Here is a 9,157-nt window from a genome sequence, read left to right as displayed (position 1 = left end):
AGAGAAATAGAAGAAAAGTGAAAAATATTAAACCTTTTCAAACTGAACAGTTATTGTAAATTAATTCATGATTGGGTGTATTCTACTAAAAACCCTGTTAGTTTTTTTTGGTGGGTTTTAGGTGATAAGTGGATGCAGTGCACTAAGAAGCAGTCTACTTTGGGTTGTCCTTTATATTTTACAAGCTATATGGCAATAATCATTTGATGCCAATAGTATGACAGGAAGAAAAAATAAGTCATTCCCTTTTTTTACTTTCTCTGCCATAAATTCACTTAAGAGTTTCTCTGTTCACCTCTTGTATTATTAAAGACATCCTCTTAAGACAGCACTTTATGTAAAAATACAGACCTTATAACATATGCATCAATTTAAAGAAACAAGTCACTTTCTCCAATTGCTTCTGATAATTTTATTGATATCAAATAAAATCCCAGTCCAGTAGTTAAGGCTAAATAAAACATACAATACCCTTTACATGGAGGTGTGAAAATTCATTTTATTTTGCATAAATATCATGATCCTTTATTGCTCAAAATGTACCTTTAAAAATAAGTTAAAGTGTTTCCATATTTTCTTTTACTAAGCATGTAATTATTGACTAAAGCAAAATATCACTGATTAACATACAGTTAAAAACATTATCAGTCATTCATATATTCTTGAAGAAAAGTGCTTGCCATATTTTATGCAAACATTTGCTTACATTTTTACTTGAACTAATGGACAATTGGATATTTTTCTTTAAAATTTACAAATGTCTTGATTCCCACTCACTATAAAAATCAAACAAAGGAAAACCCCAAATCAATCCCAAAATAAAATCCTACAAAAGCACATCAATTTTATTACAGAACACATTGTCACTGAGTAAAACTCTTTTTTATGAACACTTTTGGAAAGCTAGCATTCAGTTCCAGCACAGCTCTGTTATCAATCTGTGAACAGAAGGACACATCCAGTAAGGAAAGATCTTTACAGGATTCCAGGAGTTTTCTTAAAGATGCTGGACTTACCATTCTTGTTCCTGTTTTAAAAAACAAATCCAAACAAAACACCTTCAGTATAACAAACAAAACACTTTCATATAATATCCTAATCATGAATCATATAATATCCGAATCATATAATATCCTAATCGTTGTTTACTATTTGAAATTCACTTTAAAAAATTACCTTTTGGAAATTACAAGGATTTTTAAGTAAAAGACTTCAATATTGAAATGATTTTGTAGAAAAAAATAACTAGATTTCCCCAGCAGTTTGGTATCTAGAACCTGCGTCTTGTTAATACTTTATCTAGTATCTTGAGTCTTACATTCTACCCCTTCAAATCAGCTTCTCCAGAATTTCCTATTTCTATTACTCCAGTTCAAAACGGTTTTCACATTTCATTTCCTGTCAAATCAGACAGTAATGCTTAAAACAATTCAACCTCTAATTCCACGCAAGGCAATTACTGAGCAACTGCCTTGTTGAAGCTTTTATTTTAGGCAGTGTTGATGCAAAGATGAGTAAGACTGGTACCTACCTTAAGTAAGTCAATGACCAGAGTTGAAAGTAAGTAGAAATTAATACAATTTAGTGAATTTTACAGAACAGCAGTGGTGGGTATAAAATAGTACTACTGGAAGACAGATGATGGAAGATGATGTGTTTCTAGGCCAAAGCCTGCTGCAGTTGAGTCATTTCCAACTCACACTCACTCTGCAGGACACAATAGAAGTGCTTCATTGGGTCTACAAGGTGGTAATATGATTTTGTTGTTGTTGAGAATATATACAACAAAATATACACCGATTCAACAATTTCTACATGTACCATTTAGAAACAGTGATTATATTCTTTGAGTTGTGTAATCACTCTCACACTCCTTCTTAGGGTTGTTCCTTCTGAAGTAGCAAAAATGCATTCCCCTTCAGGGCCCTATTTAATATTTCAAGTTGCTGTTGTTAATTTGTTCCCTTATAGATAGTTCTTAAAGGTTGTAAGCGTTATGGAAGCAGACTGCCAAATGTTTCTCCCTCAGAATGGCTGCTGAGTTCGTATAGACAACTTTTCAGTCCTAGCGTGGCACTGTGGGTAAGTATTGAACTGCTAACCACAAGGTTGGTGGTTCAAACCCACCAGTTGCTCCCTGGAAATCCTGTACAGGGTTGCTATAAGCATAAAGTACTTAAAAACAACAACAATAATCACTGTACTACCAGGGCTCCTTGAGTTCTATTTGTGTGCTGTCGAGTTGGTTCTGACTCATAACAGCCCTGTGTAGTGTTTCTGAAGCTGTAACTCTTTATGTGAGCACAGACTCATCTTTCTCCTGTGCAGCAGTTGGTAAATTTGAACTGCTGACCTTGTGGTTAGCAACCCAATGTGTAACCCACTATACCACCAGCGCCTCTTATGAGTTCTACTTGTTGTTGTTAAGTGCTGTCGAGTTGGTTCTGACTTACAGCGACCTGTATCGGGTTTCCAAGGAGTAGCTGGTGAGGATGAACCACCAAAGCTTGTTAGCAATCCAATGCTTATCCTACAACACTACACCAGTGTTCCTTGTTGTTGTTAAGTGCCATTAGTCAGTTCCGACTCTTCGTGACCATGGGGTTTCTAAGGAGCAGTTGGTAGGTTTGAACTGCTGACCTTGCAATTCAAACTAACTTCGTGGTCCAATGTTTATCCTACAGCGCCACATCAGGACTCCTTGGTGGTGGTGGTTAGGTGCTGTAGAGTCGGTTCTGACTCACAGCAATCCTGTACAGGGTTTCCAGGTGGTAAATCTTTACGGGAGCAGAAAGCCTCATCTTTCTTCCACGGAATGGCTGGTAGTTTCAAACTCCTGACCTTAAGGTTCACAGCCTGATTTGTAACCACTTAGACCATGTTAAATTTAAAGTGATCATGTATATGAAACTGTTGAAAACTATACTAATCTATATAAATATATAAAACACTTGATATTTGGTAAATGAAAAACGAAACTAAAAAAATAACCCCAAAACCAAACCTCCTCTCATCTAATAGATTCCATGGTGGTTGTGTCATTAGGTGCCATCAAGTCAGTCCCACTATAGGGAACCTATGTACAACAGAATGAAACACACCCAGCTCTGTGCCACCCTCCCAATGTTATGTTTGAGCCCACTGTTTCCACCACCATGTCAATCTATCTGAATAGGCAGACACTAAGTAAATATCAAATACCACTTGATTCGAACATGTCATTTATTGTAAAGCATACTGTGCTTTACCCACAATTGCATTATATATGTATACCAACTGGGAGGGGCATTAAATGTTCTGAAATGTTCATCTATATCTTTTCCCCTGAGATTTCCTTTTCTACTCCCTTCTCCACCATGGGCTTCAGACGCTGTATCAGTACTGCTATTATTATGGCTGTGATTGGACCCAAGACAAACCAATCAAGACTCCCTTGGTTATTTACGATTAGGGTTTAGAATGAGTTTTGCCACCTAGGGTTGTGATCATCAGCTTTTTATTAGCCAGCTTTGCCCATTAGATTCTTAGTTGCCCAATAAATTAGGAGTTCCCCAAAGAGAATGCCAGAGAAAGAAGTCAAGAGAGTGAAAGTTAACCAAGTTAGGGTCCCCTTCCTATGCTTCTAGAGCACTGTATGTTTTTGTTATGTCATGTTTGCACGGTCAGTGTGCTCCTTTGGGGCAGGGTATATATATATATCTTGTTCACTATTGTATTTACAGTGCTTAAAACAACCCTCGACACACTATATGCTCAATAAATGTGTAATGAATGAAAGAATAAAGTGATGGCTGGTTAAATTCTCAATACTGGCTTCCTGGTTTAGACCCACATTACATGATTATTGCAGCTAATCTTACTCTGATTTTGATCTCCTCCGTCACCAACTCACCTATTACTGTTTTTTCAGATTAATATTCCTATAACATGACTCTGAATATATCACTCATTTTCCTAATTAAAATCTTATATAGCTCTTCCTTGTTTAATTTTGTCTGGATTCCTCACTCGGGTGTTCAGAACTCTCCATGAAAGTCTCCATTATATTACCTTTCTAAGTCCAAGTACATTGCTTATTCTCTGAAAATGTTCTGTATTTTCAGTTGAATATATCTGTAGTTCTAAATTTTTCAAAAATACTCTGTATTTTCTATACTTTTGCTTCATGCTGGTCTATGTAAAATACCCTCTTTCTCTTCTTTCCTATTTACTTTTCAAGAATCTCTTTCAAATATGTGTTAACTTTTTTAATAAAGCTTTTCCTTACTTCTCTAATCATAAATGTTCTTCCCTTCCTTTGATCCTCATCAAAATGGACTTGCCTATGGTTTGCATAACAGCACTGTGTATATCTGTTGCAATCTTCTCAAATTATAAATTCTGAATTCATAGACTGTGTCTTACTTAGCTTGTACTTAGGATCAGTAAGTATTTTCAGTATGAAGAAGGTCTATCATTCATCACTCATATGTTCTAATCACAAAATGACAAAATAGTGACTGTCATCTTAACAAAGCATACTTAAAGGGGAGAGGGGGAGGAACGACTGTAACACTAGAGAATGAAAGGAAACCAAAAATCAACAACAAAAATATTAAATAAAATACTGCATTGTTGTTAGGAGCACAGACTGGTTCAAATCTCGATTCTACCATTATTATCTGTCGGAGCCTTAGCAAGTCACTTAATCTATTTGAACCTTAGTTTTCCTATGTGTGGCTAAAATGGCAACCACTTAACAAAGTTCTTGTAAGAATGAAACCAGATAATGTAATGAGAATAGTATATAACAGTACATTCGTTGTTAGTATTATTACTACTGTTATTAGTTACTGTGCTCTTTAAAGCTGAAATAAGAAGTGGAAATATAGGTGCATAATACCTGCCTTCCATATAGACATGGTTACAGTACAGCAGATAATGACACTGCCTTCTTCTTATGCTCATGATTAAAGTCAGTATGTTCATAAAAGTTACAAATTATTTTTTAAAAAGGCATCTTAAAAAAGACAAAGGTGCCCATTTGTACCATGTATATCTAATATTGTATATGAAGCCCTCGCCATTAACACTAAAACAAGAAAAAGAAATTAAAAGTATCCAGATTGGAAAAGAAAGAAAAGATTTCTCTTCATGGATGGCATGATTCTAGAAAATAGAAAATCCCAGAGTCCACAGAAAAACTTCTATAGCTAATACAGGAATAGGGAGATTTACCAAAGTTGCAGGGTACAAGGTCAGTTAAAAAAAAGAAAGAAAAATTATTTGTACTTCTATATACAAACAATCAGAAATCTGAAATGGAAATTAGGGGGAAAATTCCATTTATAATAGCATTTAAGAGAATACAATATCTAGGAATAAATCTAAACAGAGATGTAAAAAACTAAAAACGTATACAATGACAATTATAAAATACTGCTTAAAGAGATTAAACACAGGTAAATAGAACGATGTGTTCATGGACTGGAAGGCTTAATGTTGCTAAAGGCAGTATTTCCCAAAGCAACCTATAGATTGAATGCAATCCTGATAAAAAATCCAACAGCCTTCTTTGCAGAAATGGGAAATGTCATCCCTTATCTTTAGATGGAATGGCAAGAAGTCACAAATATGTAAAAGCAAAGTTGAGAGAGAACATCTAAGTAGGATGACTTACACTTCCTGATTTTAATCATACTCTGCAGCTACAATAATCAAAACAGCCTGGTGCTGCTAGAACAACACATACATACAACAATGATAGAATTAAGAAGCCAGAAAAACCCACACATGAATAGTTTACTGATTTTTGACAAGGGTGCTAAATACATTCAATGGAGGAAAGAATAGTTGCTTTAATAAATGGAATACAGAAAATTGGATTTCTACATTTAAAAAAAAAGTTCGTGCTGCGGTCCCATGGATCTGTGTCTTGCTTCAACAGTGTTTGGAGGGAACAGACCCAGGGACTCTCCCACCTCCAGCCTCGGGCCACCTCTAACAACTTCTTTCAGCACAATCTCATCTCCAGGACCATCTTCTTGAGCATTCCTATTACCGGGACAAGCTAAACACCATTTTTTTGTTTATGTGTGGTTAGCTCCAAATCTTCGTCCAACCATGAGCTCTCAGATCCGTCAGAATTATTCTGCTGAAGCGGAGGCCGGCATTCAACCGTCTGGTTAATCTGCATCTGCAGGCCTCTTACACCTACCTCTCTTTGGGCTTCTGTTTCCATTGCGATGATGTGGCTTTGGAAGGTGTGGGGCACTTCTTCCAAGAGTTGGCGAAGGAGAAGTGCAAGGGTGCTCAGCGTCTCTTGAAACTGCAAAACCAGAATGGTGGTCGTGCACTCTTCCAGGACGTGCAGAAGCCCTTCCAAGATGAGTGGGGAAGAACCTTGGATGCCATGGAAGCTGCCCTGGCCCTGAGCCAGTCTATTATGGATCAGCATGCCTGGGTGCTACCCACACAGATCCCCACCTCTGTGACTTTCTGGAGAATCATTTCCTAGACAAGGAAGTGAAAACTATCAAGAAGATGGGCGACCACTTGACCAACCTCCGTAGGACGGCCGGTCCCCAGGCAGGGCTGGGCGAATATGTCTTCGAGAAGCTCACTCTCAAGCAAGACTAAGAAGAGCCTGTGGAACCCCGCAACCTGTGAAGGGCCTTCAGCATTCCCCTGCTCTCCGAAGACCTTCTGCCTGAACCTTGCTCTCCAGACACAGAGGCAGCGTAGTCAACACCCTGGAGCCTCTCTTCTCCCAAGCCGTTGACTAAATGAAAACAATAAAGCTTCCTTTTACAGCAAAAAAAAAAAAAAAAATAAGAAGAAGAAGTAACAGGATCCATGCCTCCTGTCATACACAAAAAAACAAATTCAAAATGGATTGAGGACCTAAATGTGAAAACTAAAACCATAAAATTCTTAAAAGAAAGTGCAGGGGTAATGTTGTTGGGTATAGCTTTTAATAAGGCGTCCTGGTGTGGCGCTGTGCTGCAAGGTGGGTGGTTTAAACTCATCATTCGCTCCTTGGAAACCCTATACAGGGTCTCTATGGGTCGGAACCAACTCGATGGCACTTAAAAACAACAACAACAACAAAAGTATAAACAGCAAAAGGCAAAATAGATAAATGGACCCTCATAAAAATTTAAAACTTTTGTTCATCAAAAACTTAATCAAAAAAGTGAAAAGACAAGGTTCTGACTTGGCGAATATCTTGTGAAACAATATATTCTCTAAGAATCCAATTACCAAAATATCTACAAAATTTAGACAACTTAACAACACAAAGACAAATAAGCCAATCTTAAATGGGCAAAAGACTTCAAAAGATATTTCACCAAATAGGACATTCAAATGGCCACTAACCACATGAAAAGATGCTGAATGTCACCAGCCACCACAGATGCAAATCAAAACCGAATGAGACACCACTTCACTCCTACGTGGATGACTGAGATAACAAAACAAAACAAAGACAAAACCCAGAAAATAAAAATGTTGTATTGGATAGGCAGAAACTGGAACCCTTATCCTTGTAAATTCTCCTCACCAAGTCATAAAAGTAGTTTTTTTTAGAGATTTCTGATAGATTCAACTATGAAATTTTGTTATTGTCTTCAAGGCTGTGAACAAGCTGAGGCATTTTCACTTGATGAATATTGCACGCAGCACTGAAAGCTGGTGCTGGTAAGTGTTTCAAGTCCTATTTTACTTAATTAAGTACCTATGTAATTTTTGTTGTTGTTAAGCACCTTCAAGTCTTTTCTGACTCATAGTGACCTCTGTATAGGTAATTACTCTCAATTGTTCTAGCTTATATTTCCTACTGAACTGAACATTCTTACAAAGACAACATTTTTACTGTATCCAAGAAGTTTCTTTTTCCCTTGCAGAAAGGTTTTGTGTCACGGAAACAAGCTTTATACCTACTTTATGTATTGCATCCTTACCTAATATGTCCAGTTGCTGTAATCTGGTACAATTGCCTGCCAGTTCTTCAATGTCTGTGTCACACACAGACCTGTTGGCTGTAAGAAAGAGTTTCTGCAAGTTTGGAAGCTGGTGTGCAAGTCTGGCGAAGCACCCAGTGCTGCTCTGCAGAGTTGGGCACCAGCCAAGGTCAAGTTCTTCCAGAAGGTGACACCCAGAAACAAGTTCTGCAATCCCATTCTCAGTAATGTTCTTACATCGCCACAGATCCAGGGTCCGAAGATTTTTACACTTGGCTCCGATCATGCTAGCTATCACATCATAGTCTTCAATCTGGAAATTAAACAATTCCAATTTCTTACATTTTGTGCTTGGAAAAGCAAACTGTACTAAAATAGAACATTCTTAATCACATCCTATTGTTTGCTTCCATGTAAATATATCCACATTCTCATTAATACAGGCCTGTCCACGCATGCCCACAAATCTGCCACTGTTTCATGAAGCAGCAGTAATCATTTACTTAAAAACTCATTTAAAGAACTCCAGACAGAGGACATTAATGAATTAAATCCCAAAGCAGTCTTATACCCTCAGTATCTCTTAAAGAATGTGAGGATTATATATTCCGTTTTTATGTCTACTGCTGCTCACTGACAGGGTCTAGTTTCTTCTGCTTTATTACGTGCTTAAAATCTTCCTGACAGAGGTGTGCATTTTGGTAGGCTCTGGTGCTGTGGGTTAATGTGCTGGACTGCAAAGTTGGTGTGAACTGCAAGGTCAGTGGTTCAAGTTCACCAGCTGCTCCTCAGAAACCCTATGCAGTGTTGCTATGGGTTGGAACCGACTCGACAGCACTTAACAACAACAAAATATTACGTGGAAATACTGGAAGTATATGAATACCAGTTTTAGGTTAAGTGAAGCATTTAGAGACTGAATATGCACCACTAAGATTATAATATGTTAATTACTGCTGTCAGTTATTGGTAGATCTCAATAACTTCTCTAAGGCTCACCACTCATTTGTCTATTTTCCGTGTGTGGTTGCTTGTGTCTTGCTATTATGCTGGAAGCTATGCTCCCAGGAATAGCTTTCAAATACCAGCAGTCACCCTTGGTGGATAGGTTTCAGTGGAGGTTCTAGACTAAGAGTACTATGAATGAGGATCTGGTACAAATGAGGCTCTGGTAATGTACTTCTGAAAAAAATGGTCAATGAAAAATGTATGCA

General features: G+C 37.4%; 1 protein-coding gene across 1 annotated transcript in view; it reads right to left on the bottom strand.

Annotated features, from left to right (window-relative positions):
* Positions 1–502: 502 nt before the first annotated feature.
* FBXL4 (F-box and leucine-rich repeat protein 4) overlaps positions 503–9,157 on the bottom strand; it is a 138,186-nt gene continuing 129,531 nt past the window's right edge. Inside the window, exons 8-9 of the mRNA XM_006865847.1 lie at positions 7,944–8,256; positions 503–1,027 (exon numbers count right to left, since the gene is read on the bottom strand). Of these exons, the coding sequence (XP_006865909.1) occupies positions 864–1,027; positions 7,944–8,256 (477 nt within the window). The 3' untranslated portion in view covers positions 503–863. The remainder of the gene's footprint in view (positions 1,028–7,943; positions 8,257–9,157) is intronic.

This window comes from Chrysochloris asiatica, unplaced genomic scaffold (assembly GCF_000296735.1).
Source record: "Chrysochloris asiatica unplaced genomic scaffold, ChrAsi1.0 scaffold00084, whole genome shotgun sequence".
NCBI classification, from domain to species: domain Eukaryota; kingdom Metazoa; phylum Chordata; class Mammalia; order Afrosoricida; family Chrysochloridae; genus Chrysochloris; species Chrysochloris asiatica.
The sequence above is the reverse complement of the archived record's forward strand: the minus strand, read 5'-3'. Positions and strand labels throughout refer to the sequence as shown.